At 41.0% G+C, this 14,666-nt stretch overlaps 1 protein-coding gene across 1 annotated transcript; it reads right to left on the reverse strand.

The window, feature by feature from the left end:
- Nucleotides 1-802: 802 nt before the first annotated feature.
- Nucleotides 803-14,209, reverse strand: slc6a15 (solute carrier family 6 member 15). Its single transcript, XM_064343001.1, has 12 exons — nucleotides 14,012-14,209; nucleotides 11,125-11,608; nucleotides 8,930-9,087; nucleotides 8,074-8,200; nucleotides 7,486-7,667; nucleotides 5,446-5,556; nucleotides 4,568-4,809; nucleotides 3,694-3,883; nucleotides 3,143-3,335; nucleotides 2,562-2,721; nucleotides 2,036-2,198; nucleotides 803-1,807 (listed from the first exon to the last, which is right to left on the reverse strand). The coding sequence occupies exons 2-12, from the start codon at nucleotides 11,414-11,416 to the stop codon at nucleotides 1,433-1,435; spliced, it is 2,193 nt and encodes a 730-aa protein (XP_064199071.1). The 5' UTR covers nucleotides 11,417-11,608; nucleotides 14,012-14,209; the 3' UTR covers nucleotides 803-1,432.
- Between the last annotated feature and the right edge of the window lie 457 nt (nucleotides 14,210-14,666).

Below are 14,666 nucleotides of genomic sequence, written 5' to 3' on the forward strand. Positions count from 1 at the left end.
TAATATTCATTTGCAGCCATATGATTAACGCGAATAATCTTTTCCTCTGACAGTCAATGAGGTGTACCTAATAATTTGCCCACTGAGTGCATGCACATATATTCACATGCATACATAAAATATATACTGACCCTTAGACACAAAATTAGATATATATTACAGTGGAAAAATCAACCAGAGGATTAAGTATTGTGCAACAAGGTAGGATAGCTCTGAGGACTCATCCTCCATCCCTGGACAATTCTATAGCCAATTGTGCATTGGGACTTTATACAGTGTTTTTTTATTAGAAGCACAACCATGTGATTTGGAGCATGATAGTCATGTTATAGTGCTGGCTGCATTCCAAGAGAACTAAGTTGCTCTTATAGGACAATATTTTCTCTTGTGCAAAAAGGGGGTTGGCATATGGCTTTGCAAAGTGCCTATCAGTTTTTTCCTCAACTCAGTTGGTTTTGATTAAGCTCTCAAGTCATTACTGTTCTGTATTCTACACTTGTACAGAACCATCCACTATGGATTTTGAAGAAAATAATGTGTAACTTGCGTGTTGGTGTTGGTAAAAAAAAAAAAAAAAAAATCAAAATTCATTTAATTTGTGTATTGTCAGCTATAAACCTATTAACTATACATAGAGGAGTAGAGATCATACAGTAAGCAACTGTACTGGACACACGGAAAGCTACTTGAAATATTTTAAACCAGGATGTGACCTTTCATGGATCTAGCTTCACCAAGGACTGAATTAACTATGATGTACATGTTCTAATTCCATTACTATGCTACAGACCACAGATAACAGTTTGGACCATACAGCATGACCTTTAATCTCACTTGGAAAAAGACTGCACTTCTAAGCTATTTCATGGAGAAAATTATTTACAGGATTTGGAAGCATCAGAGATCTTTACAGTGAGAGCACATCAGTAAACAAAAAGAACAGCTGTTAAAAGATGCTCAACATTTTTTATGAAAAGCAACATGTATACATAAATGTATTTTATATACACAGAATACCATATAAATATACAAAGTCCACATAGATTTCTATTAACAAATATATAAGAAGATATTAGGTACACATTGTTGTGAACAATCATTGTAAATAGAAGTGCCATCCTTTTACTGATGCCCAATACAATTTTGACACCCAAATCATGTTGATGTGCTTGCCTTGTGTCTACATTTGTTGCTGTGCGTTCTTAAGTGAATAGAGCGGCTAACCTTCATTTTACCTGTGGCTTTCTGTGTGGAGGTTATATGGTGTAATTCTTGGCAGGAAAAATATATACAGCCATTCTACAACTCTTAATTTCTGGACTTATAAGGAGGGTAGTATGCACACATGACATGAGCTATGTTATCTACAGCTATACAAGTTAATATATGAAGATGATTAGACAGGCGAAATGCGTAGATTGGTCAACCAGGGTTACAAGTCTGACTCTGGCATGTCAGGCATGTTGGCCATCAGGTAACCGATCCCATAACGCCCGTTCGGGGTTATTTCTGCATCCAGACCGGCACTTTGTTTGCGGTAGATGTTGTTGCCGGGCACAGGGGAGGGCGCCTCGCTGCAGGGGGACTTGGCGTGGATCAGGCTGGCATTGTCATCGTCTGGCGCGGCACTGTCCTTGATGATCCGCGCCTTCTTGTAGGACACGGAGGAGAACCCGCCCGCGCTCTCGTCCAGCAAGTTGAAGTAGCGCAGAGCGAGGACCACGGGCACAGGGAGTAATGCCATGACGACCAGGGACACGCACATAGCCAAGCCCCAGGTGGGATAGCTGCGGGACCTCTCCTGAGCCTGAGACAGATGGCATTGATACAGGTAATCTTCCTTTAAGAACAGTTTATTGCAATGGGGGAACACTCACTGGAGCGGATAGTGCTTCATAGCTTGCTATCTAACCCCCAATTCTCCACTGTGGGTGTCCCTTTCTCACAGATGGGGTAAAAACTAACTTTATTTTAAATTCTTGCTTTCATTGTCAGAAGTTCTATTTCTGAAAACCCCATGAATACCACTGCTTACCAGTTCCTCGATCCAGGCGCTGTAAGTGGGCGGAGTCATTCCTAGCTGAATTAAACTGGCCATCAGCAGAACCAACAGCACCAGAGGAGTGATGTACTTCCACATGTAGTAATAGAACCGGAATGGCGAAAATCCAAGCATGTCTTTCAGATCTTCAAAAAACCTGTAACAAAACCATTGAGAATCCTGAAGAGGAATCTTACCTCAAAATTCCTGATCAGGAAACACTGTTCATAAAAGTTGCATACAAGTTAAATCTACATTTTGCAGCTAAAATGTACACAAACAGTTACCCCGGTCAGTTATTCAAAATGAATTCTATCAACGATTTATATAAACATCTGAAAAAATTCATATACATGTATGGAACTGTCCAATAGATCTAATTGAAGTATCCAGACAATCCTTTTCAGTAGGATTTCATTTAATCTGATCACCAAGTTGGTGACACAACATTATCTCTAGTATTGTATCGATGAATAAGCAATTGCAGCTTATCCTGGAGTCGGAGGATGGTGGATCTTACTTGTCCATGCCGTAGACCCAGGCCACAGCCACATTCTCCAGAATAACAACCACGAGTAAAGGGAGTGTGGCAGAGTAGTCATCAAACATGGCCACAAAGTAGTTCCCAGAGCGCTGGACAAAGAGCAGGCCGATGCTGAAGGCCAAGACACAGCACCCCACTGTCACCAGGAGAAGAAAGGGGAGCAGGGGAACAATGCATTAGTATCACTGAGCCAAGAGAACATTCACTATTCCAACCATGGGCAACCACAATGCAGCAGAGCTAAATTTCATCATGTTTCTGTACACATAATGAAATGGATAGAAGCTGATTCCAGTACTGTTTAGTAAATAATATACATTACAGTGTTCTCATGAGTTAACTATGATTCCACAATCTGAAAACAACTTTTGGGAAAACAAAAGTTGTTTGGATCTGTAATTATGTATATGAAGGACTTAACTGCCCTTAGCATGTGAAAATGAAAATGAAGGTGAAATGGTCCATATGAAGGATTAGAGACTCATGATTCCAGGACCAATGATGCACTTAGCTGCCACGCTCTTGTGCTGATGTCACAGTCCCCTGGCCACACCCACCTGTGAGGAGCTCCTTGCGCACTTTGAAGGTGTCGACGAGGGGCGTAATGATGCCCTCGATAGTTCCGAACATGCTGCCCAGGCCCAGGTTGACCAGCATGAGGAAGAACATGACCGACCAGAAGGGTGAGGCTGGGAAGTGGGTCATGGCTTCGGTGAAGGCTATAAATGCCAAGCCAGTACCCTGAACAGCCTATAAAACAGCAACATCAAAAACAAAAGAGTCATTAGTAACACTATAATTCATAACATTAACATCTGTATTGTTAGATCTGGGCAGCCCAAGGGAGAATTTCAGACCTGCAAAGTAATGACAGTACCTCCTTTTTACCAATAGAGGGCCCTCTATTGTTTTTGGCTGGACCGCATCAGCGGGGCCAGCCCTACAAACGCGAATGTCTGTGACTGAGTGAGTGAGTGACTGAGTGAGTGATGAAGTTACACCATTGGTCGGCCGGATCACGTGTGTTAGGTCCAGCCATATACTAGGTTTTAACCTGGTCTTGTTTGCCTTTGAGAACGGGGAGATTTCTGCTCTGGTGGATCCTTACCTTGTTCAGTTCATCCTCAATGCTGCAGGAATCGAGTCCGAGATGCGAGAAGTCACTCTCCTTTACCCCTCTAATGATCTCTATCATCTGCGTGTAGTCCTCTGCACTCACGTTGGAGAGATCAATATGCGGGGGGATCAGGTCTGGACTAATTTCATTACCCAGAAATCCAACAATCTTCTTTGCGTTTCTAGATGATCATAAAAAATTTATTTCATTGTATTTTAATACCAAAAATAAAATTTCATTTAACCCTCCTGTTATGTTGCGGGTCAAATTGACCCTTTTTAAAGTTTGAAAATCTAGGAAAAATACTTAAAATTATTTTTTCAGTATGAAACTTCTTCTACTGGCCTTAATTAGTGTAATCAACATTCTAAATGAAAATGGTTCATTTCATGTATTTGCAAACCCCCCTGTATGTTTATATCACCCGGGAACATTTTGCTGTACCTAAAAAATGAACAGAACAGGAGGGTTAAAATTGATTTTATATACTATTATATTAGGTGTATAAAACATGCATACTGATAGAGAAATTAGCACATTTTTGAGAGTAATATGACTTGCATTTTTAAACCTTGTGCAAAGCTGGTTTCAGCTTGTTTTTTCCCAAATGTATTTGTTTATTTACTTTTCCCTAGTTTAGGCCGTTCTCTTTTGTCCGTTATTTTATTTGTGTATCAATGAGAACAGGCTCCCTGCTGAGTTCCTCGGAAAGTTATTTTCTCAGAACGGTCAACGGAAAATGGAAATGACCGGGCCACTCTGCAGGGGTCTGTGGAGACCGCTGAGAGTGCGTCACTGCGGGATGGAGGAGGTGGGGATCGTGTGGTGGAATGCTGTATCTCTTGTGTTTTGAAGCCAAACTTACAGCGTGATACACTTGGCGTTCATGATATTGGCCTTGAAGCCAAGCACAGCAAATACCACCAGTGTGGCCAGCACAGACGTGAAGAAGTTGATTAAGGAGACCAGCACGGCGTCAAAGTGGCAGTTGTTGTCGCGCTTGTTGAAGCTGGAGAAGGCGATGACCCCACCGAAGCCCAGCCCCAGGGCGAAGAACACTTGGGTGGCAGCCTCTCGCCATACCTTAGCCTCCAGCATGATTTCCAGCTGCAGGGAGGAAGGCAGAAAACAGAGGCCTTAATCGACAGGTCAAACACCCACCCACACAGACAGCTGTGCTTGAACTAAATCACAAGATAGTAACACCATACCTCTCTTTTTGGAATTTGTTCCAGCTGCTGGGAAACTGATTATTTTTCATTATAACAACACTAAAACAAGTACTTTGGCAGGACATAGCAGATCACATCTCCTTGATAAATCTGTCTATATATACTTAAAATGTATTCATGAATGTTTTTTTTTCAATGCTGCAGTATATTCAGGGTGGCACGGTGGTGCAGTGAATAGCACTACATGAAGGTCTTGGGTTAGACTCCTGGCCGGACACGCAGTAGGCTAATCGGAGACTCAAAATTCCCTTTGGTATGAGTGTGTGAGTGAATGGTACATGTGCCCTGTGATGGATTGGCAACCTGACCAGGGTGGATAGGCTCCATCCCACCCCGTGACCCTGACCGGGAATAAGCAAGTCAGATAATGGATGGGTGGACAGTATATTCATTCCACCCAGGCCAAACAGTACAGCAGCCATGCTATTCTAGATTTTTGAGGCAATATATCAATAGAGGGCTTGCTGGTGGACATAGTTGGTCCGGCCTGGGTTCTACGAACGCTGCTTACCTTGGGGGTGAACATGTGGCGAATCCCATCCACAGATCCAGTCAGGAGAAGGGACCTCACCAAGAAACAGATCAGAACCACGTAGGGGAACAAAGAGCTGAAGTACATAACCTGCAGGAACCCCAGAATTCACACAGAATAATCAGGCACAGGTATGTATACGTGCTGCACGGTCGTCTGAATGAGGAACTGCAAACGCTAAACCCGCAATTGAATTTGGGCTTTTGTATAAACAGTGAATGGCTGGGAGAAGGCTTTTTATAATCTCACCCCCTTAACAAAACCTAACTGCAGTTTTCCCACTTGGTCTGTCTCTCCATTATTAAGGCCAAACACATAATCAGTGGCTTGTGGGAAGAGGCCTGGCTGAAACTTTAACAGCATTGACCCAATCTGCATCCACTCTGTCTCACTCACTGTGCAGATACGGTGAGATAGCATTTATCACACTTCCCCGCTTGCCCTCATTCTAAAAGCACTGATAAACCAAAGAGGAATGTGCTATGAAATTGTCATTTAAGAGAGGTAGATGCAGACTGGTGGTTGCTGGGTTCACATGAATGGGGCATGTGCATAACAGTTCATAGTGACAATCAACCAGGCATAAAGGCAGATTCCATTATGGTTGTGAATAAAAGGGCTAAAGGTAGTAACACTTGTGGTATCACAAATGCATTTCACATAATTACACTGATATAATTACTTTATTATGGGAAGGTTTTTAACCAGTGCTGCACTCTGATTTTGTTTGAATGTATTCAATCTCATTCATTTTGGTTACTCACCAACATTTTTAAAAAGTATGTTCCAGTGTATAAATCTTGTGTAGTAAATGTGTAGTTCTCTCTTGCTTTCCCAATCTAATGACAGTTTCAGTATATATGAATCAGGTTACTGAACATATTAAGGTGAGTTTGGTGGCTGAACACTTTATCTAATAAATAGCAGTTCAGCAGTGATCCTGGATTGAACAGTTTTTGGCAAGGGATGGCACAAGATGGTAAACTGGGGAAAAGCTAAGAGAAGAAGGTAAATAAGGTCATGGCAAATACGTTTTTAACAGGCTAGATGTCTACCAGATTTATACATTCACCTCCAACTGTGCAAAGCCCTCTAACTTCTTATAGTTCAGGCTGTGCTTTACCCTGACATGATAACTGTTATTAACCGTAAAATGTGCTTTCAAAGATAACTGGAACAAATGTTAGACAGGAGTGTAGATAAATTCAGGGACAGGGCAACCAGCACCTTTCAGTGGCAGCTGTTATCTGGACAGAATGAATAGAGGAGGCTCTTAAACCTCTCACAGGAAACTGTCTGTCAGTGTTATCAGCTTGACTATTTGTGGCAGAACAAGGAAGACCTGCATCAAGCTGGCCTAATTCACCCCACAAACACACACACACACACGCACACACACACAAGAGCAGACTCCAACATTGGTATATATGTGTAGACTAAAATGCACACATATGACATGCAGACATATGGACGCAGACCTTGAAGCAGAAGTGTCAATATCTTACGGTTCAAATGATATTTGATACAAAGAGCTCATTTTAAAACCCAATGCTTACTTTGCAACAGTGGAACAAAAAAGTCCTTGATGACAAGGAGTTGACCAATCAACAGGCCTTGGCAAAGCCCTTGCGAAGGCCAGTTAGCACTGGTCACTTGACGTGTTGAGGACCTGAAGCACTGCTCATGATAATCCCTAACTAGAAGCTCATTTAAAAAGACACACATTACCTTGAAGTAATCCATCTAGACATGAATGGGCACTAATGTATTAATGGCCTCCTTTCTCTTGAAGTTATAGCAAGCACAAAATCACATTAAATGTTCCAACATATGACTATATTCTACATGCTGTCACGTGGACATATTTGTCTGGACAAATCACTAAAAAAGGTTTTAAAATCTGGAATATCTCTACCAATCATCTTTTCTCATCCAAAATGTTGTCATTTCATGACTGGAAATGTAATGAGTTACCAGACCGCCTCCCTATCTGACCAAAAGGTGTGGAGTTCTCTTCACCTTCCCCGAGGACTGAATGCCTTTGATCATGGCCAGGCACACCATGGTCCAGGCAGCCAGCAGGCACACGCTCATCCTCCAGTTGAGGCCCTCACTGTCAGCGATGGAGTCGGAGATGTCCAGGGCCACGCGGTACCAGTAAAAAGTGGTGGCCGAGCTTTTCTCACACTCCGGCTCTACGTCTGCAGAACCAAACACACCAATCCAATAGTCACACACCACGTGCACACCTGCTTTTGACCAACTGGTGGCTTTCAGTTGGGTAGATTTCCCCAGGCAATTCAGTTTCAAATCTAGCTTCATGGGATTAATCTTACAGGTAACAAGTCAAGGTCCTTTAAGCACCAAACCACACTATCATCCTCTGTGAGCATATATCCAAAAAGCTTTATCATAGCGTAGTCACATTCTGCTCAATCAGACGCTGTCTTGCGTACGTTTGTGTTCAGATCACTCTTGTACATGTGTGTTCTCATCAGACGCTGCCTTACATGCGTATGTGTTCAGATCAAACACACACTTACATGTATGTGTGTTCAGTAGGCACTGTCTTACATGTGCATGTGTTCAGATCAGGTGATGTCTTACATGTGTTTGTTTTGTTCTTGACCAGTGGGCATTCATGCCAAGGGAGGGGCTGCTGGAAGGACTGGGAGAAGTAGAACAGGCTCCAGGCGATGATGACATTGTAGTACAGGGCCACAAAGAAGCACACCTAGGGAAACAGACCCAAAGGCTGTAATACACACCATAACCTGAACAAGGTCTCTAGGCCACTAGACCACTACAGTCTATTACAGTTGGAATGTTTAATTATATAATTCCCCTCATGGTGGAATGATCCCGATTCGAACAGAGAGATCCACTGACTTTCAAATCGCATGAGCTCATCTTTCAGGTGATTCCACCATCCTAGCCTTTGTTCACTCATGTCCTCTAGGATAATATTGATTATGTTAGTGTATCTGGAAAGGATTGTTTTGGATGAAGGTGGATTCCAGTGCTAGTTGACTTTGTACTGGTAGATTCGCTGCTGAACAAGCACCTCAGGGTGGAGTCCACGATGTGTCACTCTGGCATACGTCCTTACTTCACTCTAGGTCGGCCTACATCTGACCATGCACTTGTTGTAGCGGTAAGGCGTCTGCAAAGGTATGTAATGTTAATTAATATAATTACCGCAAATGTGTGTTGAAGAAATCCCCACAGAAAAAGTCCACTGAGCCTCACAAATCACATTGTACCCATACATTTTTGTAATTCCAGAAAGGATTGCTAATAAGCTACATTTTTGTTTACAACCCAAAAATCGAATGCTTTTTTGAAGAGATAACGGCTACATTGACTGTTATAGTTAATGTATTTAACATCAAATTTTTTGGGCCCTCAAGGTGGGAATCATCCTCAGACTGATAGATGATGAGAACTACGGCCCCTCCCTCACCATACAACTGGCGAATCCGATCCCCCCCAGGTGGGGGCTGACGTAGTTCCACACCCCGATGCTTCCCCGGCGGATGCGCTGTCCCACGGCCAGCTCCAGGAAGAAGAGGGGGATCCCGATCAGTATCAGCAGGATCAGGTAGGGTACAAGGTACGCTCCTGCAGGGGGGAGAGGTCACATGATGCATTATCCACGTTTCACTTTCTGGTAATTCATCATTATTAATACCAACTGTGAAGATGTCTCCACCCAGATTTTACTCTTCATTTCTCCTGTAAATGTCTAGCTTAGCATAGAAAGTTGACAAAAAGGACAATGTAAAGTGAAACGGAGGCTCAACTTCAATATTGCTGCAGTGCGCGGTTATTGAAGCAATAGATTTAAGCAAGCCTTCATATTTAATACCATTTGCCCCATTTTGATTTTTTTTCATATTTTTAAGTATTGAATGTCAACTGTTCAGCGCGTCATCGCAGTGGCTCAGATAAGCCATCCGAAGCCTTCGTTCGAAGGCTTTTGTGTAGATCTGTTCAAGCAGAAAATTGATTACTTGGGGGTAGCAGTTGTATAACTGGCTGTCACATTTTAATTAAATCAAACCTAGCCTCGTGACCCTTATAAATATAATTAGCTGCTGATGGTAAGATAACAAGTGGTTCATGTTGCTAGGCTACATCACCGAAAGGAGACCTCCGAAATACAATTAATGAGAGCGCCATATATACCCTAGCACTTAGGAAAACATGGCTTCTGAACATTATGAGCTGTGCTAAACAAAAGCTATTTTGATAGAAATAAGAATAAGTTTAAGAAACAGAAACACTTTATATGAAGAGTTCCTGCAGTTGAACTACAAGATGCTTTCAGAAGCACTGGCTAAGATATGCCTCTACACCATATTAGCCTTTATAAACACCATGCCAAGGAACATCACCCACAATGTATTCTGATTTAAAATGTTAATTTTCCTTTAGTATAAGAGCAGACACTCACCCCATAAAATCTACAAATCTATACTGCTGGCTGCAGCAGTCACCTTTGCTTTAAATTATTTAGCACAAAAATCTGTCATTATTTAGCTCAAACATCTGTCTGCTTACACAATTCATTACTCATTACAGAATGTTTTCTTTTTTACTGCCTTTTCTGATCTACTTTGATCACATGACAGTGAACATCATGTTACAAAATGGAAAAAAATGCGAACATCCAAGAGAATGATGCAGGCCAGGTAGCGTGTGAAAAATGGAATAAAGTCCTCACACCACAATTATCTCCTTTGTGGTGAATAATCTTTTTTCTTAAAAAGGATTCATACTGACAATATGGAGAAAAGGACACTCATTCAAGATTGGAACACCTGCAAGAACAGGTCAAACCTGAGACTTGGCCTTAATTTAATTGCAGCCAGTAGGCAGATAATATCACCTGAACCTGCCTTTAAAATGGCCAGAGGGGACATATGAATGCATGGTCACCCAGCATGTGTGTGTTGTCACCAATGTATGGCCTGCGGTTTATAAACAAATACATGGTAAGCTGTGGAGCATACCGTATGTGCTTTGTCTTAAGACAGACTGAGAGACAGTTTTCATCAAACAAGAAAGGGGCTAAGGATAATCTATGGTGTGCAGTTAATGTTTGCACTGTGAAGTTCATATTATTATAAGAGGGATGAAATGTACTTTACTTTAAGAGCAACTTTTACTCTATGAGAGTTGATTTCACACAGAAACTTTTACTCTCTACATTTGAGTATGCTCTTTCAAATTAATATTTATTACTAAAGCACACGTGCTGCACAAAAGTGCCATCAATAACAGCATATATTCCACTGAGATATGGCCTGCATAATGTAATCTCCCAGCTATCAACTTCTTCCATTTTATCATTTTAATTAATTTTTTTTAATGGGGTGAAGATTCTGTTGAGCTCACAAATTAGTTCTGAGGTGAATGAATTTACCAAACCTGGTGGTGCTACTGTATGAACCCCCAACTTCTGACTTGACAAAGGAAGCCTTTTACCATACCCCTATTCAAGGGGTATGGTAAAAACCAAGCTTTAAACATTGCATGAGGAATTGCAAAGAACTTTTGTATCTACGCAAAGTTGTGCAATCAAAAACATAGCTCGGTTACCTGTGGGTTGCAGCTGGATTTGCGCATTTAAACAACAGAAACAGGAGGACTTACCTCCCCCATTCTTCTGACAGAGGTAGGGGAACCTCCACACATTGCCAAGGCCCACAGAGAAGCCAACCTGGGCCAAGATGTACTGAAGCTTGCTGTTCCACGCTGGCCTCTCTTCATCCGAGAGGGAACCCTCCTCAATGTCCCTGTCCTTGTCTTCCCGGACATTGCTGACAATCAGCGAGCTCTTCTTGAACGCATCATCGCATGTATCCTCGTTGGAAAGCAGATCTTTGACGGACTCCGTGACGTCATCGTCAAGGTCTCTCTTGACAACCTTGCTATTTTTTGGCATTTGAATAGTAATCAGTAGAGAGGGGTGAAAAAGTCTTTCAGGCGGACGAACAGGGAGACACTATCGGTAAAGCCCAGTTCACCTTTACGTCAAGACTGTAATGCTATCAGACACTTCTACAGTTCAAAGAAGTTCAGTTTATGAAAAGGGGAGCTTTGATCAAGCCTTTATTTCTTCATTATCATAAGATATCTGTAAAAAAGGAATATTAATAAGACCCCATAGTGCTGCAGTTGTTTTTATCATCATAAACCTGTTTACAAGTTAACACAATTTCAGTGATAATAGCAACATATTTCAAAACAATGGCACAATGGGTGTACATTTGTATTTAGCACACTTTATTTAGCATTGTATTAACACTGCTTTAAGCTTTTCCATCTGAAACACAAGTTGCAAAAATACTATATTTCTTCAACACAGATGATATACAGTAAATAGAATAAATGCAATGTTAAACTATTGCTGTGGAGAACAGTGTTTCAGAACAGTGTCTATCAATGAACAGATCACAGCATACTCTAAGCCAAACATGTTCTGTGGAGTGTGCACCTCTTCATAAAAACATTTAACCACAATATCAAATTAAACAAATATCTCTGTCACACATAAAGCCTTGCTCCACGTATCTTATGCACAAGGAATTTGTAACAAAAACCTTAAAAACTCATCAGTAAGATAACCTTTTAAAAGTGTAAGGGTCAGTCGAATATTTAGATCATTTATTTTCTTAGCAGTCACCCTTTTTAAAAATTACTAATATACCTTACATTTAGCACACAATTCTTTTATTCAGCTGGATACACTGTGTCCTCAAAAAATCTGTTTGTTTAAGCCATTCATCCTATGCACGATCTGACCCTGAAAATGACTGAATACACATTCAGTTACCAAAATTATGATTAGGAGAAGATGCTATAGGAACTACACCTTGACATAATCAATGCAGACAGATTTGCCCACAAATATTCCATTCATTCACTATGCAGGTGAAATTTGTTAAAGCCACAGATGCCCCTTGATAACTGCACAAGTGTTTTTTCAGAAATCAGTCCTAATCCAGGATGATCCAGCCCGAACAGAGTAACATGGCATAGAGCCAAGATCAGCATCCCCACCAAGCGGTCAGCAACAGCTGAGACTTTCTCAGCACAGCTGGATGAGAGTGCTGTGACAACAAATAGTATTAAACCACATTTCCTGACAATGCCTAGAACACAACATCTGAATTTCCCCGGGGAGTACTGAAGTTAAAATAAGCGAGTGTCTAACTGCACTGACGTGTGCAAACTCGCCTAGTAGGTCCGTCATTTCACTTGATCTCGTTAGGGAAAAGTGAAAATTCATAATTCTATAGCGCCTGTTCGTGAATTACACCTATCGCCCACTGGAAGCAATTAACCGGCCCAAAGTAGCCACGAGTCGTGCCACAAAAGGAAAGGGTTAGTCTGTGCTATCGGCGTGTAGCTATGAGTATAAATTAGAACTTCCATAGTCATCAAAATACTTGTACATTTATCAAAATTTCCTCATTCTCAGCAATTAAAATGACTGTAATTCACATAGCTTTTATATATCAATCTCATGATTTTGGAGCGTGCAGCTGCAGCAACGTCTGTACATTATTAGACGATGCGAGCAATTAAAGCGTCAGATCTAAGGAAAACATGACCTGAGATAAACCGTATAACAATACATCACAACATTACGAATAGGCTTTTCACAGGTGTAAGAACCAATACGGACTCCTACCAAGGTATATTTAACTTCATTTTGCATGCTTTGTACAATTGGTTTACACGGCTGGTACAGAGACCTGCGATACGAATGGTAGTGTTCCAGATTACAGTGTTTGAATAAATTATTGAACAGTGAAGCACGACCCTTTCGAGTCTCATCTCATTTGCATACGTGCCAAAACATGTTCCATCACTGCTGTCATTGCCAAGCAAGCAGACAAACTCAATCAGACGGAATCATTATCAAATGCACCAGCCTCGTCTGATGATCGAAATAGACATTTCACATAATTTATTTCAGATTTAAATAGCAAAACCCACAATAATGGTGTAGGGCTATAGAATGCAGCGACCCGTTTCAACTACATAGCGGTTTGAAGTAATTAGATTTGCTACACACCACCGATATAAGATTTATTGTAACATCTTAGTCTTCTTTGCTACATCTAGATAGCAGTAAGCTATTATATATGGGAATTTTGAACTTTCATATAGATCTAATGCCTCAAAACAATCATAAATATCAAAGCCTAAACGACAAAAGCGTGGCCACACGCTGTCGCCTTTTCAGGGCAGATATATTACTGGCACTCGTACAAGAAGCCTATTTTCAAGCAGACAGGCAAGTGCACGACTGCTGATCTTAAATATATATATTTTAAATGGTTAGTGTCGTATCTTATATGTTTGCGTTCATACATGCAATAAACTAACATTTTTTAAAATCCCCACCCAGTTTTTCTAGCATCCATGTGGCGCATTTCATCATAGCCTACACATACAATAAGCCTGGTCACCAGATTAATAAAAACAACGTTTAAATTAGGCTATATACTTTTTTTTTTTTTTTTTTTACCTGAGGAGATGATGTAGATTGCTGTTGAGATCTTTAGGAAACTAGGTGTTCTTTTCAAAACGATGTATTGTAAGGCATCAAATGACGATAGAAGCACATGTACACAGAGAGCATCATCATTTGGACCAATGAATTAGTTCAGCCAGCCGGAGTTGTGCTAAGGAGGCAGTCACACCGCCTTGTCTGGGGTTGTGGTGACACACTGAATTGTGTGCCAGATAGTAGGGGTGCCCACTTGCAAATATTTTAGGCGCCAAAATGAATAAAAACGGTTAATTAGTCCATCTAGAGCAAATATACTGCTTTATAATATTAAATACAAAAATAAATAAAACATGTGTTTGAACGGTGCCTGTTTAAAAAGACCTTTATATTTACTGCCTCACCAACACCCCTGTGAGTAGTTTGGTTTAACCTACTACAACAAACACAAAATTCTCCACTCAATCTATTGTCAGTTTGTCTACTCTTACCTGGACATGTGTGTTTGTCTGTCTCATGTTCTTTGTTAAATGAACAATTCCGGCATTTTATCGATGGATATGTGCCAACACGCCTGTTTTTCGGCAATGTTCTCTATACCATATTATTTTGATTTTTGATTATTATTGATTTATAATTATGACATTAAAACATGCACAGGTAATACTCAAGT

Source organism: Anguilla rostrata, chromosome 7 (assembly GCF_018555375.3).
Source record: "Anguilla rostrata isolate EN2019 chromosome 7, ASM1855537v3, whole genome shotgun sequence".
NCBI classification, from domain to species: domain Eukaryota; kingdom Metazoa; phylum Chordata; class Actinopteri; order Anguilliformes; family Anguillidae; genus Anguilla; species Anguilla rostrata.